This window comes from Rhamphochromis sp. 'chilingali' (assembly GCF_963969265.1).
Source record: "Rhamphochromis sp. 'chilingali' genome assembly, chromosome: 4".
Taxonomy (NCBI): domain Eukaryota; kingdom Metazoa; phylum Chordata; class Actinopteri; order Cichliformes; family Cichlidae; genus Rhamphochromis; species Rhamphochromis sp. 'chilingali'.
Genome location: NC_137948.1, coordinates 3,796,102 through 3,815,307, shown reverse-complemented (window position 1 = coordinate 3,815,307; position 19,206 = coordinate 3,796,102). Strand labels below are relative to the sequence as shown.

The following is a 19,206-nucleotide window of genomic DNA, read 5'->3' as shown; positions in this document are numbered from 1 at the left end:
TTACTTTAACACTGTGAGGTCATCATAGGTGGGATATTTAACCCGATAAAATGTTATATTTCAAAGCTGTTACGTACAGATGTAAAGATGACATAGAAGGGTTAAAGAGAGTGTATGAGGCAAGGAAAATAAAGACACTGTGCTTAGAGTCAATGAAAACAGCAGGAGGGCTGCATTGGTGCAGGACTCAGAACAAATCTTTCACTTATATATGCAGTAAAAAGAATGTAGCGAGCAACACATCTGCTAATAAAACGTTTCAGCTCAGGTGGACTCAAACAGAGAGCAGCAGCGATGATGCTCAGGATCGCTTTGCTGTACCATAAAAGATAAAAGCACAATTGCACCTCCACTCACACATGGTGAAGCAGCCTGCAGAAGACGGAGACACTGTGGTCATAAAAGGATGGACACGGTCAGCAACGATACTCAGGCAGGCTCTGCAGGTTAAACAATGCTGAGTTAGTACTAAACAGCCCAAATATCCCCCAGCACCACCACTAGCGTGAACCGCTGATGCAAGGAAAGATGCATCCACTCCCCCGCTCATGCCAGTTGCACCAAATTCTGACCATCCAAATGTCACAGCAGAAATTGAGACTCATCAAACCAGGTAACGCTTCTCCAATCTTCTCCAATTTTGGCGAGCCTGTGTGAACTGTAGCCTAGGTTTCCTGTTCTTAGCTGACAGCAGTGGCACCTGGTGTGGTGTTCTGCTGCTGTAGCCCATCTGCTTCGAGACTAAGGCTACGTTCACACTGAGGGCGAAAGTGCATCAAATCCGACTTTTTTGACCGTATGCGACCCATATCCCATCATGGTATGACAGTGTGAACGGCACAAATCCGATATTTCAAATCCTATGTGGTACTGAGCCCGATACATATCTGATGTTTTAGAAAACGACTGCTGTTTGAAAGGTCATGCCGCATTAAATCCGTCTTTTACGTCACTGACACAAGACAGACGCCAATTATCAGCGCCCGAGAAGACATCGTGAACGCTTCCTGGCCATCCAGTGTAGATGTCAGTGAAACTGTCGGGAAGACAACGTTGGAGAAACGTGAACATTTTATTTGTACTGTATAATCTGCAGATTCTGACAGAAATCTGCAGCTATCCTTTGAAGCACCGCTCCTCTAAAACAGCAATAAGGATCATTATTAGGACATTTGTTAATAACAAAATAACTTTTTAACTTAAAGCAAAATTGAGAAACGTAAAGTCTGAAACAAGTCTTTTAAGGCCATTAGTCAAACAATACTGTTTGCTCTGGGTCTAAACAGAGCGCGTTGTGTGCGTTTGCTGTCACGTTTTATTTGTAGTGTGAACAAGCAGACAAAAAAATCGGATGTGATCAAAAAATCAGAATTGAGCTTTAAGACCTGCAGTGTGAACGCAGCCTAAATGTATCTTTGGATAGGTTCTGCATATCTTGGTTTGCATACCTTGAGTTACTGTTGCCTTGCTATCAGGGCGAAGCTGTCTGGCTTTTCTCCTCTGACCTCTGGTATCAATGAGGGATTTTCAACCAGAGAACTGCTGCTGACTGGATATTTTCTCTTTTTTGGACAATTCTCTGCGAACCCTAGAGATGGTTGTGTGGGGAAATCCCAGCAGATCAGCAATTTCTGAAGTAATCAGAGCAGCCTGGCACAAACAACCATGGCAGTTTCAAAGCCGTTTAATTACATTTCTTCCCCATTCTCCTGCTCGGTTTTAGATTCAGCTGGTAGCCTTAACCTTGTCCACATGCCTAAATGCACCGAGTTGTTGCTATGTACATGCCTGATTAGATATTTATCACGATTAGTTATTTATATCACTTTAATGAGCAGCTGAAACAGTGTACTTAACTGAGTGTTACTCTGGGCTATTGTGACCAAACTAAGCAGGGTATAAGCCTCTGAATAAAACGTGACTACATAATGAGCTTTAGTGATCTGGTGAACAAAAATACATTTTTGAGAAAAAAAAAAGTATATCAAGTTGTTGCCTGGAGACCAAATGTAGAAAAGGAAATATTTAGAAGTTACGACAGAAAATATGTACAAGGAGAATTTATGTTCTCACATCTTAATCTGGCACTATATATTTCCCTCAGCCTACAGTGAAAGCTTTTTAAATTGACGCATTAATCATAAAACTCGATGCAGTTATGCAAGGAACCTCTGGAAGGTTACATCATGATAATGTGTGTTTAGCAGCTTCTAAAAATATCTCTGCCATCTAACACCAGAGTAAACTTTCACGTCTGCTTAGTTCCACTGCCTGAGTCTATTTTGGTTTATATGCCTAAGGACTGATTGTGCATTACCAGAGGAGCTTCATGGACTCATTTAAAGTGTCACATGGGATATTCTGCCTCTGGGCATCCACAATCCCACAGCTATACCTGGGAGGCCCTGCACAAATGTCCATGTAAAGCCTGCATTGTAACTGAACTTGCAGGAAGCATGTGACCTCCACCCTACCTCCAGATGCACTCTGTTGCAGGTGTGCAAGGTTAAACAAGGTCCTTGCCATGCCTCATTTGGAATCTGTTCTCTGTCTCATCTGTTCAGCTTTCTGGCCTTTTGTGACCTGGAGAGTCAAAGGAAGGTGAAGCACCAGATGAGCTCTGAATGCATATTGTGCAGGAGGCAGGTCATGCAGAAGTAAAATAACCTCTCAAGTGTACAGAGTAAACAGAAAGAAAGAGGGTCACAATGACCACAATCAATTAACAAATTCAAAACAAGAACTATTCAGGCTGAATGGGCCAAATCCCACGGGCTTTTCTTTGTTTTTTTTAGGGAACTCACTATTAGAACTATTGACCTGGGCGGCTCTCAGACAATGTGAACAAGAATGCAAAGTATTTCAGTTCTAACAACATGGGAGCAGTGAATGGGGCAACCTTGAGTTTATCAAAAGCTCACAAGCCTGTGAAGCATCCATAATGCAGCTTATGGTATGGTGACATAAGAAATCATTCCTGATTTTCCCCTATATTGCAAGAAAAACGAGCTTACTGCCTTAAAATGGAAATAATATATGCTTTCCACAGGTAATGGCTGCAGAGCATCTGCACTGACCTGGCTGATTTTTGACATGATGCGTTTTGCAGTCAGGGGTGACAATGCAGGTCAGCTTTTCACAATCCGGGAGCAAACTGCATCATGCTACGACGTTGCACATCTGCAGCTTAAATCTAAAGCCACGCAGGGAAAATGTGAAATCCCACTCAGCAGCTCTGTTGTTGCCATATGGTCTTTTTTCCTTCTGAATGCTGGAGGAGAAACGTCTCTGCTGTCACTGCTGCAGCGGTGACAGCAGAGAGCGATGAGCATCAGCATCGAGCCGAGGCACAGCTGTAATAAGGAGAGGGTGGGGGTGCAGTTCTAGAAGATTCTGCAGGAATCATACGAGTGGACCCCATTTCACTGGTTTATTGTGGGAACTGTATTACTAAGCTAGGTGGTTAGCCTTCCCTGCCAAAGCCACAACCTGCACACAGTGGTGGGGACTAAAGGGTTTGGGGTGAGTTTTTTGCCCTTTAGTATTCATGCTTGCAGATTACGTGGGAATTTCAAATAACTGTAGACATGTCGGCTTTGCCTAACGCTGCATGCTAATAATAATCATAGGTGTCATTCTCATTCCTTTAGCTACCAGCTATTCAGCTAGTTAGACGTCAACCGGCTGGTTATTTAGAGCAAACGAACTTATGGGCCAAGCGAACTACAAGAAATGTCAGCTATCACAACGTTAGGAATTTGTCAGCCACATTTAAAGTCAGCTCACAACCGTAAATTAAACTTGAGGTTGACTTTTGGCGCAGACAGGCTAACCTAACAGCAAAAGATTTAGCTAGTTAGCGACTTGCTAGTTACGTTATAGGTCGTTTATAGGATGAGCATTGACGAGTCTAACGTCTGCGAACTACGCTCTTCACCCACCATCATCATATTCACACTTTCATAATCACATAGAGCGGTCATTGATGCTATTTACATTGTGACACAGTGAATTTGCCCCATAGATATTCCGCTTATTAAGTTAGCTTTGAGCTAACGTTGATGCTAGTGGACGTTAGCCTGCCTTGTTGCCTGAATCACCATCAGCATCTCTTTGTTTTACGCTATGTTTGAATCTCCCATTTAATCACTGGGGTATATAATGTTACCCTCCTCATAAATGTGTTTATTGCAGATCCAATGACTGGAACAGACTGATTCATCCTCCTCACTGCAGAAATGTCAAGTAAGACACTGGGAGTGTTTGAAACAGTTAATTATAGTCAGGCTCTTTGTAGGTGATGGTATCTAAATGCATCAGACCTGGTGTTTCAGTTTATCCATGCGAAGTGATATGACAAGAGTTGTGGAAGTTAGATTGGACAGGACTGATTCGCTTTTTTTTTTTTTTTTTTTATTAATTTCTTTCCCGAAACAGAGAGACCATCCTATGCCCCTCCACCTCCCCCTGCCCCTACAACTGTAAGTATTCTCAAATATACATCCACACCCATGGGTTTTTATTTAAAACCTTTCATTCTGTTTCAGCCCCAACTCCAGCCACCCCCTGGTTTTTTTTTTATGTCACACAAAATGGAGATTTTTATTTTGTTTTCAGGTACTGGAGGAAATCACAATCATTGATCAGAAATAAATGCAGTTTAAAAAATACTGGGAAAGACTTTCAAGTGGTATGTGGGATTTATAGCAGATTTGCATGTTTTGTCAGGGCCTTGTAGTCGCTCAGGTGCAGTGACAAATATAGAGCATATTTTATTTTTTTTAGACTTGGTCAAAAGAAAGCAATGCACGAAAAGTGGCACTGAAGAGTGAATGAAGAATAACTAAAACTAATAATTAATTAATAAAAAAGATTTAGTATCAGAGTACATCTTAAAGTAAAAGTACTCATTAAGTAGAATCGTATACATGATATTGATTGTATTGGATCATAATGACGGATTCACTGATATTCACACAGCGTCCTACACAAAACGTGTGTGAATCAGAAAGAGATGGCTGCATCTCTACTGAAATCCAAGGAGCCAAAGTGCAAATAGAGCTACATGAGTGTACAAACACCATCATGAACGATCATAAAATCTCATTTTAGCTTCGTTCATACATGTTGCATTCAAATAAAACATGTATTTGGCTTTCACGTGATTGCCGTAACCTGTGTAGTTTCTGTGTACTTTGTGTGGGAGAACAGGGAAAGGTGGATCTAATGCTGAGAGGTAGTCAGAAATATCAAACTTACTCTTTGCTCCACATTTAGTTAGGATCCAGCTCACGCATATGCAATAAAATGATTGCATCCAAAATATAATTGCATTGAATAAGAAAGCAACATAGAGGAACACAGCATCAGCCCCAGACATCAGTTTTAGTTTTAATACCTCATTGAATATGTTTTAAGTTTTGATGAGGAGACACTTAAGCAGGGTCCTGATTGGGTCTTTTCAGTCACACAAATAAAACCAGAATATTAGTGCTAGGCTCATATAGATTTCATGATGACATTTTTTTCCCCAAGATGTCCTCATGTGATACTTTTAGCAACAGTTCTACCAGATAAATGCAATTTAACATTTGCAGCGTTTGGCCTGTTTTATACAAAAAAATAATCTCATATAATAATAATAATAGGCTTACTGGCAAAAACAGTCTTAACACAGTTACTTAACTTTAAAAAATGTTTGTTTGTTTTTTTAAACAGATTTAACTCTAAATGAATTTTGCCCAGTTGCCCAACATGACTCTAAATTATGCTTCAGGAGTAAAAGATTTCTTTTGAGAGGACCTATCAGAGTCTTCTGCTCTGAATCCTTAATTTTTTATATTTTACTAGCCGTAATTTTCAGCCTGTTAGTGCTTGTTGTTAGACTAAAAAGCCACACATAGATCAAGGCAGATATGGAACGGCACCAGGCTCAACAGTGAAAGTCTGTTTCTGATTTTACTGTCGTTTGCACTACAGATACATCTCAAACAATATTATTTGAGATGTATCTGTTGTTAAAGTAGCATTAATCACTTTGGGAAGGGGATAAACTTTATTCCTACTAGGAATAAAAATAATTCAGGAGAGGCAAAATTATGGAGACCAGAGGGGAAGAAATCTCCTCCAGCAAATTACACCAAGGACCTTTAGTACAGTTTGTGCTTGATTTTGTTTAGTCACAGAATGATGTGCTGACACACCACTGCTGTATTTTCCTATAGCACCAGCATGAATTCAAGTTTCTTTATTTTTGCATTTTCCCAGCTTCTTTCATTGGTTTCTTTATTATTTTTTCGTTGTCTTGGGCTTTCCCCTCTTCTTCTTTTAGGTCATTTCTCATTCGTGTTTCTGTCTCATTTGTTTCCATCAGCAAATGCCCAACACCACCGGGTTTGTGGGGTACAACCCATACAGCCATCTGGCCTACAACAACTACAGACTGGGAGGGAGCCAAAGCAGCAACAGTCGGGTAACGGTATGAATATTAACATAGAAGAACAAAACAAATAAATAAAGGCAGTGACTGAAAGTATAAGGCAAACCAGAAAAGCTTGCTCTAGTGAAATGAAGACGCTGCAGATGAGGCCTTTGCAAGCTATAAGACTGACTTTTCTTTGTTTGGAGTAAATCAGGTTAGACATAATTTTGCTTTCCTACAGTAGAAACTCATTCCGGTACTGAGACCGAATCAGAAATGATGCATACCATCCCAAACTCCCTCTGCTGCCTCCTTCATACTGCAGACCTGCTAAGAGTCCATCTGTGTCTATTCAAATCCCACCTGCCTTTCAAAGTCTGCATTTCTGACAGCCATGTTAAGTAACCCATGCCATCATGTTGCCATGGCATTAAAGACTTTGCTGCTCGGCATGGCTCTGGCTGCTGAGCAGTAATTTAGTCGCTGCATGCAAGCTGTGGTTGGCTGCCTCTGATAATGGCATTATGTCTCGCACTGAGCAAATCTCAGCTTAAGTGAGATTTTTCTATTTGATTTTTTCCCCCCACAGTCTGCGTTGTTGCAGTGCACTCTGTGGGCTTTCTTCTTCTTGTTTATACCTCCAAACTGTCATCAATGCAATCGAGTTAAATGATAAGAAGCTCCTTTAATGGATCTTGTGTTTAAACCTGAACATAATCACCTGCTTGTAGCGTCACAAGCTTCAGCCTAGCTTAGCTATAGTGTTTCTGTGGATGCCTCGTCACTGCACAGCAGGCGTATCTCAAGGTGACTCTTTTTCCTTTCTTTACCAGAATTCCTCTGGAATAAATATCCCAAAGCCACCCAAGCCTCCCGATAAGCCACTGATGCCATATATGAGATACAGTCGCAAGGTAGGTACAGTGTTTAACTGCTCCCTTTTGCATCATCATGTGCTCAGCTGGAAGAGAGGGATGCTTTGATTTGAACATAGTTTGCATAGTAAGATGTACATTTTGTCTTGGTAGTTGTTTATCGAGGTAGGTGTGAAGCCAGATTAAGCCAGGAATTACTTAGAACTGTCTACATCACATAGTGGGATTTCTGAGCTTGGAAATGCAGCTTAAAGCACACGGCCTCCTCTGGTTTGTGACCTCTCTGCAAAGAGATAACCACCTATAGCCCCTCCAACCCAACCCAACCCCACACCCATGTCTGGTTCTCATCACCAGGTTTGGGATCAAGTAAAAGCCTCCAATCCTGATCTGAAGCTATGGGAAATTGGGAAGATAATCGGTGGCATGTGGAGGGACCTCACTGATGAGGAGAAACAGGATTATTTGAATGACTACGAAGCAGAGAAGGTTGGTTGTTTTACAAGGGGTGTTTATGGGGTTTTTCCTGATGGGTGACAGTAGATGTGTCCCCGCTAGCTGTGGGTCCCTCCAGTCATCATTCCTTCCTGAATAAACCTCTTTCCTCATCTTGTCCTAGATACAAGGGTCCACATTGTTGTGTCTGCTTGCCTTTTCTGTTTCCTTGTCATTCCTTCATCTTTTCCACTGTAGATTGAGTATAATGAGAGCATGAAGGCCTATCACAACTCGCCAGCCTACCTGGCCTATGTAAATGCAAAAAGCCGGGCCGAGGCAGCTCTGGAAGAGGAGAGTCGCCAGAGGCAGTCCAGGCTGGACAAGGATGAGCCTTACATGAGTATTCAGCCAGCAGAGGATCCAGATGGTAAGGCCCCCTGGGCTCTTTAGAGCACTGCCACAGAGTTGTAATTATTGTAGCACGACCACACAGCGTTGCGAGCGCGCACACCCAGAGAATGTGTTATCCCCCCCCTCCTCCTATAGCACTACAACCATTAACATCTTTGGTAATGGTACCTTTGAAACGCCATTTCTGCTTTCAAGCTTCCAGCCTGGGACCAAAATTTGCCTTTGTTTTGCACACGTGTTTACATTTTGTAGGTATTTTTGGCAATGGTTAAGACATAATTGCAAAATTTACATTCTTTGCTCTGTTGTTATAAAGCCTGACTGATGCACGCACACACACACACACACACACACACACACCATGTTAGACAGAAGCCAGAAGAAAACGTTTGAGTTACACCCACCTCAAGGAAATGATGCTTGTCTGGGGTCTGGCTGAGTTACAGTAGACGATAATGATGCACAGGAAAACTACAGATAAAACCGTTGCTATTTAGAAACACCCCAGACCATAAAAATGTCAAAGCTGGTATCCCAGTGGGCTTTGTTCTTAACAAACTGCACGTACAGCGACGATTAAATAAGATTTAGCTCTCCGGGTGGAGAGAACAGAGATCACTCTTTATTAAAGTCTTCGTGCACTTCTACTCTAAACATCAGTTTGTTGCATTGTTTATGAACATTAAAATGGGTATTTTTGAGGTGCTGTGGTTTGACTCTACTAGAAAATAACCTGAAACAGTGTTCGACGTGGAGACCTTACCTTTTGAGAAATATCCCACACATTAGTGAGACGTCATTTGTGATCATAGAGAAGCTTAATGCTCTCACACGGCATTCGGAGTGGTAATGGTTTCCTGTTTTTGTGTCTTGAGCACCTATGTGGCAAACGACATTCATTTCTGCTCTCTGGAAAGTTTCAAAAGGTGCACACAGAGGTGCACAGCACCAGCAACCTCAGGTGATACCCAGTGAGCAAGGGCGAAGCTTGCCACAACAAAGTCAAAGCAAGTCTGCTAAATGGAAAAATGGCGAAAACACAGGTGGATTGTTGTTAACGGGTAAGAGTAAATGGATGTCTTTTTAAACATGTATATGGAGTATAAAAATACACTGTTTCCAGCAGAATTGCACTGTATTTGTTTCTGTAATAAAGTTTAGTCCCTTTAAATAAGAAATTACCACAAGCAGTAGGTTCCTCAAACATCCCTGCAATAGTCCCTGCTCTTCTCTGAAGCCTCGGTGAACTCAACAGCACCAGGTCTCCACCTGCTGCAAGGCCTGGTTTGTGGGGCCATCGTTCTCGCAGCGGATTTCCAGAGCAGAACAAGAACGACTGCTTCAAGCTGCAGTTTAAGCTGTTGAAGCTGGAGTCTGTCCGACGGCAGGGGGAGGGATTTAAGATGCTTATATTAAGAGCCTTCAATAACTTCCAATGTATAATCATACATCACGTGAAAATTGTGACTTTATCATTGTCTCACATCGTTGTAGAGCAATTCTGGCAGAGTTTCTTTACAGCTTTGCTTCAGTTCATTCAAGTTTGTGGGCGCTGGTTAATGCACAGGATCATGATCAGGTTGAGGTCTGGACTTAGACTGGGACCACCACCATGCATCTTCATTCTATTTCAGTCATTCTGTCGCAGATTTGCTGCTGGACTAGGGATTTACTTCCTGTTTAGTGGCTGAAATCGGGCCAAGCTTTAGTTTGACTCAAGAATTTTTTGCGGTCTGGTCCTGTGGCTGTAAAAAAACAAGCCCAAATCATCAGCCCCCTACCATCGTGCTGACAGTATGAGGAGTTGTGGTGGTGCTGTGCAATCTGATCAAACGTCTCCACTTTGGTCTCATTATTATTATGTCTCGTGGTTTGTTCAGATGCAACTTTAGAAACTTAAGAGAACTCTACCAAACAAGCCATACTTGTTCCGTCCTCTTCTAATTGCACTACGATTATTATGATTAGATTCAAAGATTCAAGATTCAAAGCATTTATTGTCATATGTACAGAAGACATAGCATTTCTCTGTGCAGTGAAATTCTTCCTTCTTGCTGTCATAAAGACAAATGAGGATAAAAAAAATAATGGAAGATAAATAAGTACAAAAATAAATAAGTGAAGACAAGTGAGGTTTGCAGATGTCAACGTAGATGGATGTACATGTACGTACGCTGATGATTGTTACTTTTATTATTACTACTACACACTTTAAATTTTCTCCTCCGCTCATAGTTCACAAGGTTTGTACCATAAATATGCTACTAATGCTGGATTAATTATTTATTTTTGCTAATCCGATGGTGTTGGAGCTGTGGTAGCAGATTGGTGGTCTTAACGTTGGCTGCTGAAACTATTTTTCATGCATTTTATTTTCTCTGTTGTAGACTTGATGTGGCAGTCATGTGACAACACACTATGTTTTAAACAGGGGAGTATTAAACATTAACGAGTTAAAAAACAAAGCAAAATAACAGATGTGAGATTATGTCGATTAGAGTTTCTGAATGTCGGTTTTGATTAGTTTTCGATTAATTGGCTAACTCTAGTCTGAACTTGGGGTGAAGTTGCTGGGAAGTCGACCCCTGGGAAGATCCTGAACACACCTGAATGCTCCAGACCAGCAAACTTCCAGTGGTGGTTACAGTCGATTACGATCAGTTCATCGGGTGCATGATTAGCAGAACCTGGCTACCACTTTATGCTCTTACTTTCTGTGGAAGGAGACGGTGGATTCCATAGAGTCCTGTAAAAACGCTGTTTCACTCGACCAAATTTCAAGTCCTGCTAAATGTATATGTCACTCTGTGCCAAGCTGTGTGACATATTACAGTTGATTGTTAACTACCCATCAATTCATGTTCTTTTCTTGGCTGCTGATCGAACCTACCATCACAGGGGATGAGACTGTCACAGCTGACAGGCTAAAAGGCAGGTTACACCCTGACTGCATTATTAATCCATTAGTGTTAACTATTTAACTTACTTAATAATTAGTTTAACTACTTAATATTTGTGGTGCTGACTAGCAAACCTTGACTGGTCATGCACGTCATCTCAAAACCTTTCTAGGAACAAGTCTTGCCAGTCAACAGACATTAATTTTAACACATTATTCAAAAATTAATTTAATTGTGTGCTTAGTGGGAAACAGTCAAATCTGATTAAAAAACACATTTTAAATGTCAGAAAACTTTTCAAAGCGTTTTCCACCTGGAGGTCTATGTACAACTCAACAGTTTGTGGTCTAATATAAATTTCCCCACACAACCACAGTTTGTTAATTGCTGAGCACTGAATACATAATTTACTTTATCAGTCAGCATGAGCTTGTGAAAGCTTTGTGACATTTATGGTTAATTTCCACTCATCTGGGCCCATAAATCACTCGCCGTGCTCATATAGAGGAAATGTTTTGCATACAGCGCAGTCTTGGGATAGGTTTTAATTTCTAATGAAAATCTCTTAGGTGGCTTTAACAAAGCCGTGCACATGCACTGCTGCGCTTTGACATCTTAACCTGCACTTAAACATCTTATACACACTATTACACACTCACTACAATTACAGGACTCTACACACTGTCACTTCAACAAATGCCACTTAAATGCTCATTGCACAGTTTTGCACAAACTGTATATACCAGCTTGTCTTAAATTCTCTAAATATTTAATGCATTTTTCTTCATTATTATTATTATTATTGCTATTTTTCTGTTATTTTCTTCTTAATATAACTGCACACTTTCTATATGTTCATGTAAAGCTGAGGAGCACGAGCCAAAGATTTTCATTATGGGTAAATGTTGCTACACTGCTTATCTGTACATGACAATAAAACTTGAAATTGAGCAAATTCAAACGACGGTTCAAGTCAAAGCTGTAATCGGTGTCAAAGATGCTTTCAGGATTTCTGTGCATTTATTGGGAATACATTCCCAAATCAGTGGTAACAGGGTAATTTAGCATGAATATTTTCTTCAGGCTGTGTTTGTAGGTTTTTACCTTAATGCACAGTCGTCCTGTACTTACAAGACAACACAGAGAAACATTTACTGATGAATGTAAATTGCAGAGTACGGCTTAAAACATCTGTCCACATACTGTGGGTTATAATTGGCTGCCTGTGCCATTCACCTACTTTGCTTAGGGATGTGTTTGGACATAATGGCATATACTTAGCTCGAACTCTGTATAAATATTGAGCCATATCCTCCGTATGTTTACGCCGTCTTCATACATGTTTGTGTGATTCTGTTTGTATTGTTTACGCTGGTTTTTTGCTGAAGCCTCTTTTGCTTTGCTTTCTGAAAGGCCCATAAACGTGTACGGCAACAACTCAGATGAGTTTCTTGTCTTCAGATTACGACGACGGGTTTTCTATAAAGCACTTGGCCGCGGCTCGTTTCCAACGAAACCACCGTCTGATCAGCGAGATCCTCAGCGAGAGCGTCGTCCCAGACGTGCGATCCGTCGTCACGACCGCTCGCATGCAGGTCCTCAAACGGCAGGTCCAGTCCCTGATGGTTCATCAGGTAGGATCAAACTGGGATGTTTAAACGCTCACTGACGGCTCTGTTTTCATCAGCTCGTTAATTCCTAACTGTGGTGCCTGCGTGTCTCGTTTCCCAGAGAAAACTGGAGGCAGAGTTGCTTCAGATTGAAGACCGCCATCAGGACAAGAAGAGAAAATTCATCGACGCCACAGAGTCGTTCACAAACGAGCTCAAAAGGGTACGGCGTCTTTTACATTGAACTCTGTCATTGCCTACTTGCACGCAAGCTTCACTTTGCGTGACGTGTGCAGCTCTGGTTATGGGCCTTTCTCCATCTGCCACGCAGGCCCAAGCTGCAGCTAACTCCATCCACATGTTCTGGCAATCATATAGCTGTCATCATTCACAATTTGTAGCCTCCATTATAACTGTTATTTTGTGCAATGGGCTGCAGTTCCCGGTGTGGACAAAAGGTGGCGCCATTTATATTTTACAGAGCTTGTTAAAGACAGAACAAGTCTTTAAGTTGACAGACCTGCTGTAGGTGCTCCCTAGACAGCTGTGACATCACATTCAGCCTGCACAAACATGTTAACACCAGAGTTATACTGGTCATGTTTTCCAGTAACTTTTTGTTTCTGTTTTGTTCTTTCTTAGTGTGTTTAGAGCGAGTGTGTTTAGTTTTCACCAGTTTAAGCTTTACAAGTATTAGAATATAAAGGAGGTATGATAACAGGAATTCAGGATACAGATTACAGTACAAACACAACACTTTGTGAATACAGTCAACATCCTGAGTGTCAAAACATCTGCACCAAAGGCTCTGTGACCTGATCCGTGTACTTTCTAACAAGCTGTAATTTTATTTATCCTGCACAGACTTGTTAAAACCACAACCATCACAGGCTTATATTTTCCAGTGAGAACGAAACAGAAATAAAACCTTTTTTTTTTTAAATTCCACAAGTTATGATTGAAGAAGTTCAAAATAAACAAAACACATTTTGTGTCGGCGGCTGACGTCCTAAAAGACTGAAACCAAGGAAAGTGCCTCAAGATTGTTTTTTTTAGTTTTTAAATACAGTGTTTCAGTTTTTGTCAAAGTGTAGTGATTATCTTTATTTCATTTTGCTCAAAAGCTTTCAGGTTTAGTTAACTAACCTTTCAACTCCCATTCTGAGTCATATTTAACCTTCCTGCACTATTTACTGAATCAACCAGTCTTTTCACTTGAATTTGAAGCAACTTGTACATCTTATATGATGTTTTTGAAGAAACAAATACAATTGACTAAAGACATTTTGCAAAGTGATGCACAAAGCTAACCACATGAGCCGGACGTTTAACACAATGGTACAGGTGTTATATTTTATGCATGGTAGCGCAAAATTCGGGCGTCGCTAATCATGTTGATGAAGCACGTTCAGGGTGCGCAGGAAGCAATGGATGGAAACCGTCTGAGGGGTAGGGGGTGGGAAGAGGAGAAAGACACAAATCAGTAATTTCAGATGCAGTTTGAATAAAGGTCATAGAGTGTGTTTTTGTGCATGGCATGAAAGAAGTAGTGTTTAATGTGAGCCTTGTATGACTTGTGCTATGATTTATTCATGAAAGCAGCCACTTTTACATTCCTCATTTACTTGAGTCATACTACAGAAACATGTGAAACATGTTTAAAACTACGATTTACTGCATGCACTGTTCTGTTTCTCTGCTGCTTCTCTGCCACACATCATAAGTACATCACACTGAAAAGAGTGGTGGGTGGAGGACAGCCACATGAGGTTGGAAAGTCCTGATTTAAATACCCCGAAGAGCGTTGTAGAGAGTGTGTAATGAATGTCAAGTACTGTTGTTTTGCCTGTGTGTGTGAGAGAGAGTTCTGGCAGCGTTGTGTGGTTTATAGAAGAGATAAAACTGTTTTGATGCGTTTGTGGTTTCCAAAAAGAAAATTAGGTTTGTCTTTACAGTTCTGAGAAAACAGTCAGAGGTTTCAAAAATAACTTATTTATTCCACATTTGCTGTTTGTTGTTTTCAGTTGTGCTGCATGAAGGTGGAGGTGGACATGGAGAAGATTTCTGCAGAGATTGCTGCAGCAGAAGAAGCAGCCCGCAAACGGATGGCAGAACGTGAGAAGGATGCAGGAGATCGAGGTGCAAGAGAGGCCCCGACCTGTGTGCTGGCAGAGGAAGACAAACACATTTGTGCAACACATGGCAACAAGCCCCAGCAAAACTCTCTGAGCGAAGGCAGCAACAAGGAAGGCGAGGAGACCGAATCCAGCACTACAGACGCACCAGGTGAGCAACGCTGGACACTAGTCATGGCTTGTGTCCAACGCAACACTCTGAGCAGCTTAATCTGTGGTTTAATAGCCCGGTTTAATAACACGTTTATATTCTGTGTTTCATATATTTAGACTTTTTCAGACTTCTCAATCTTATTTTGAAAGCTCAGTCCTGTCCAGGGCAATGAGATATGCAGCCATCTATCCCTAAACTCATGTGGCTCTGTTTTGAACTGCAGCTAGTCGTTGTTCAAGTTGGTAGGTCAGTCCAACCAACACTGAGCTGCAGGGACCACCATCACCTCCTGCAGTCCACGATGGTGTAGCTCGAGTCTATCGTCAGTATGATATATTTACATGTATCCTTTATATATTGTCACAAAGTGTACATGCTAGTAAAAGCATGGGTCTGTCTGCTTTCATGGCTTACCTCTAGTAACTGAAGCCTGAAAATAAAAGCGGTGATGTAAATGCTGTGAGAGAGGGACAGCGTCCGTCATCATGCTGCAAAGTTTACAAGTGATGTCAGAGGCTTAAAGCAAGGCAAGCATGCATTTTGTGTGTGTTCAGACAGCTGTGCCCTTTGCTCATTCAGCTGCACCGTCTCTGTGTCAAGCAAACAAAAATCTGCTTTAAGGTTGTCAAACAGGTGTTTCACATTGACTTTTTTACCTTCACGAGTTTTTAACAAGCACTGCTGACGTCAGATCTCTCAGAGTTTCCTTTGGTTCCGCCTGGGTTCACTGTCTTGGTCTATTTTAGTAGCAAACAACAGTGTAACAGTTCCTTGATCAAGTTCTGCACCAACAGCTTCGCCCTTCCCGCTGCACCACTGAAAACTGCTACCTTCATTCATGAGCCTCCCTTCAATATGAAAATATGTGAACTGTGATTGGAAATGCCATCCCTGCCCCAGAAATGCTGGTTGGAAGATCGAATTAATAATAACAAATACATTTCTTTGATTCAGGGAAGCCAAAGACCTCAGAGGAACCTGAGGCCCACCCCGGCAGCGAAGAGGGGGCGTCAGAGGACAAAGAGAGCGTCCCAGAGGGAGCCATGGAGGAGGGAACCAGCGACAGCAACACGGGTTCAGAAACCACCTCCGCTCAAACGGAAGACGCCACGACTAGCGAGCCATCAGAGGGGCCCAGCAGGGCGCGAGCAGCCCACTGAGTCCGGCAGCGGGCTGCGTGTGAACTGTCAGGCTGTTGGCCGGGCTGCTGCACTCTGACGATTACAGATATTGCACAGTGTCATCTCAGTTGTCAAAGCATATGAAGAGCATTCAGATGGGCTCGATGTTTAACAAGCCTGAGGCCGAGTTCGAACACTAAGGCTCGCAGACACACTCTGAAAAAAAGAAAAGAAAAGAAAAAAACCTGCACTGGAAGCCGACAAAGCAATGATAAAATCAATGGCTGCTAAATGTGCCACAGAAGCCCATGTGAAAGCACTATGTATTCTCTCCACAGACTGCGTTGCCATTTGGAAGAACCCATACACGCCCTCTTCAGCACATACTGAAACATATCTTTAGCACTCTCTATGGCAGAATCCTGACTGTCGCAATTCGACCGTCACACGAAACAAACATTGCTCAGTGTTATATTGAACTTTGTATTGTTGTGTCATTGTTGCTTTTCTTGTTGTTTTTGCATGTTTTTTAAAATGAGTTGTAAAGAGTGGAGCCAAGTGACCATCTCCTCGGCAGGAGAATATTTGTTTACTCTCTGTATCAGTATTACAGTGGCAGTATTGTCTCAGGAGTTCGTAGTCATTTAGTAGTAGCTATTTTTGTTATTTATTATCAGCTTTTTTTAAATTATATTTGTGTATCGGTTGTCCTGGGGCCGGCCCAGTCCATCCGTGAGTATATCACATGATCATCAATGCTGTACAATGCTCAACTACCAGTGTTCTCAAGTTTGCTTGCTGTCAATCAAATCAAAAGCAGTATGCTTAGAACATTTGTGTGTTAAGATCATTATTGTGGTTTTCAACAGAAAGCCTTTAAATGTACCGTAATTGTGTACACAGTGTAACGAGGTTTGCTTAAACATGGATTTTCATAAAAAGCTTGAAGAACATTCATAAACATGCAGTCTTAAAATGAATTTCCTTTTGCATATTTATACCAATAAAACTTTTCTACCCTGAAGGAAACCGCTCGCTTCATTTTTACCCCTCGGCCACAAAAGGTTGTTGAGGCTTTGTCGTCTCCCTGCCGGGCAGGCGCATCCACACCCGAGGTTGTCAGGGATAACTCCAGAACGAAGCATAGTAGGACTTTAGATACCATGGGGGTATCTACTAAAAATCTCAGACAATTTTGAATCTCAATGACCGTGGCCTAAAGGTCAGAGTTCAAGTTTTCTGAAAATCTTGTTAATGCAATGACTTGAGAACAAAGCAGCAAAGGTCTTGATGTTGAATCAACTTTTTGGGAAAGCAACACAGGATTTTGAAATTAATACCGTAGGTATATTTGCTAGAACAGCGGTCCCCAACCAGTCCGTGAGTGGTTTGGTGCCGGGCCATGAGAATTGAGGCTCGGGTGTGAAATTCATGGTTTTCAGGGTTTTTATCGTTAACACGGTCTTTACCCGTGTTGTAGTTGGTTCTTATTTTGAAAGAAATATTTACGCGTTACCATAGCGACCAGAGAGGAGGATGTTACTCTCAATGTTGTTGGTTGTTTCAGGAGCACGCTGCTAATAAAGTTACACAATTACACAGTGAATTCACGTTTATTATTATATTTACAAAATACCACAGTTTTTGTCTCGGTCGTATCATTTTATTTTGTTGTATTTATCCGCGACACCTTAAAGGCCGGTCCGTGGCGCAAAAAAGACCGCTGTGCTGGAAGGCTGAGGATATCACTGGCTGCTGCTGGGATTTGTTATTATGCTTCAGTGAGGGTTGCATTGACAATCCAACACAACGGGCAGCACATTGAACACATTTTATAAGTGGTCAGAAACTTGTAAATAACTCATGAAAGAACAAAGTTACGTTGAAACCAAGCACACCATTGTTTTTCTTGTGACATTACCAATAAGTTTGATGTGTCACATGGCCCTCTTCCTATTGAAAAAACAAAAGTTTTATCCAAGATGGCCGACTTCTAAATGGCCACCATGGTCACCACCCATCTTGAGGAGTTTGCCCCTCACAGATACTAATGTGCCACAAACAGGACTTTAACATCACCAACCATTCCCATGTTATTACGGTGTATCCATATAAATGGCCCACCCTGTATATTTGGGCTTCAGCTGTATTGAGCTACTAAAACAGCCCAATTTAAAGCCTTCTCTGCTCATTTTCAGCTCCATATTTTTTATTTTCTTTTATACTCTGCTATCTCTTCAAAGTTAACAGTAATCCTTTCTCCTGTACTTAGTCTCTCCAGTATAAACGATTGGTTGACTGATTTAAGTGGCTTAAACCTGCATTCTTTCTGACGACCAGAAGGGGGAGGGGCTGCTGGGACTGTGGTGGCAAAAAAAAAAAAAAAAAAAAAAAGGACATCAGGTTATACAGAAATTTATAGAAAAAGGGAACTTCTGTTTAAGAACTTTAGTTTTGTGTATTATTAAAAAGGTAATTCTGTCATTTCCATTTGTAATTAGAGTCAGAAAGGATATGCTCATTAGATAATGGCTAATGATTTGTCAATCACAAGTAGAGCAGATTGAGTAGAGAGAAAGTGGCAGCTTGTTGTGACAGACTGATTCAGCTCCACAGATACCAAAAAACATGCAATAAAATCTTTATAACATTATTTAACAGCAGAATTCTCCATATATAAACAAAGTCAATTCTTGTCTTTCATCATGTGCAGCCACTTCTTGTGCATTAATTACCTGTATGAAGGTGTGTGTGTTTGTTTCTGATTAAGTATTTTGATGTTTTTGTTTAGCTTTTTTAAACAAACACACCAGATATTTTTGAATTCATCTGCACGCTGCTTTTAAATGCCTTACTTAAAAGCTGTACTGTTTGATGACAGTACTGTAAAACATTCATGGTGCAGAAATAAGAGCTTCGCCATGGCTCACTGCACTTGCATATAGCATTTTCTCCTTTGCACAGTACAGGTAAGGGAAGTGGGTAACATGTGAAGGAATTGTTCTGATTTCCTCTTCCTGTTTTTCATAGCAGCAGTACCCATCATCCTGTTCATCTCCGATCCTGACACAGTAGGTGCTTCGAGTAATGCCACAGATCTGGCAGGAGATTTAAATCTTTGTGCAATGATTTGTAAGGTTT

General features: G+C 41.3%; 1 protein-coding gene across 2 annotated transcripts; it reads left to right on the top strand.

Annotated features, from left to right (window-relative positions):
* Window positions 1-3,218: 3,218 nt before the first annotated feature.
* On the top strand, window positions 3,219-17,105 carry LOC308395415 (SWI/SNF-related matrix-associated actin-dependent regulator of chromatin subfamily E member 1-like). Of its 2 annotated transcripts, none has more exons than XM_080880266.1 (11): window positions 3,219-3,522; window positions 4,195-4,245; window positions 4,438-4,481; window positions 6,374-6,472; window positions 7,255-7,335; window positions 7,654-7,785; window positions 7,990-8,161; window positions 12,507-12,679; window positions 12,777-12,878; window positions 14,680-14,941; window positions 15,899-17,105. In XM_080880266.1, the coding sequence occupies exons 2-11, from the start codon at window positions 4,239-4,241 to the stop codon at window positions 16,102-16,104; spliced, it is 1,278 nt and encodes a 425-aa protein (XP_080736392.1). In that variant the 5' UTR covers window positions 3,219-3,522; window positions 4,195-4,238; the 3' UTR covers window positions 16,105-17,105. The 2 variants fall into 2 exon arrangements, with proteins under 2 accessions (XP_080736392.1, XP_080736391.1); XM_080880265.1 differs by having other exon boundaries at window positions 6,374-6,478.
* The last annotated feature ends 2,101 nt before the right edge of the window (window positions 17,106-19,206 follow it).

What these genes read in the sequence shown, in the direction of transcription:
- LOC308395415 (XM_080880265.1), top strand. An exon ending in GCCAGCAGAGGATCCAGATG is followed by an intron (nt 8,162 to 12,506) that starts GTAAGGCCCCCT and finishes TCTTGTCTTCAG; the next exon opens with ATTACGACGACGGGTTTTCT. An exon ending in TCACAAACGAGCTCAAAAGG is followed by an intron (nt 12,879 to 14,679) that starts GTACGGCGTCTT and finishes TGTTGTTTTCAG; the next exon opens with TTGTGCTGCATGAAGGTGGA.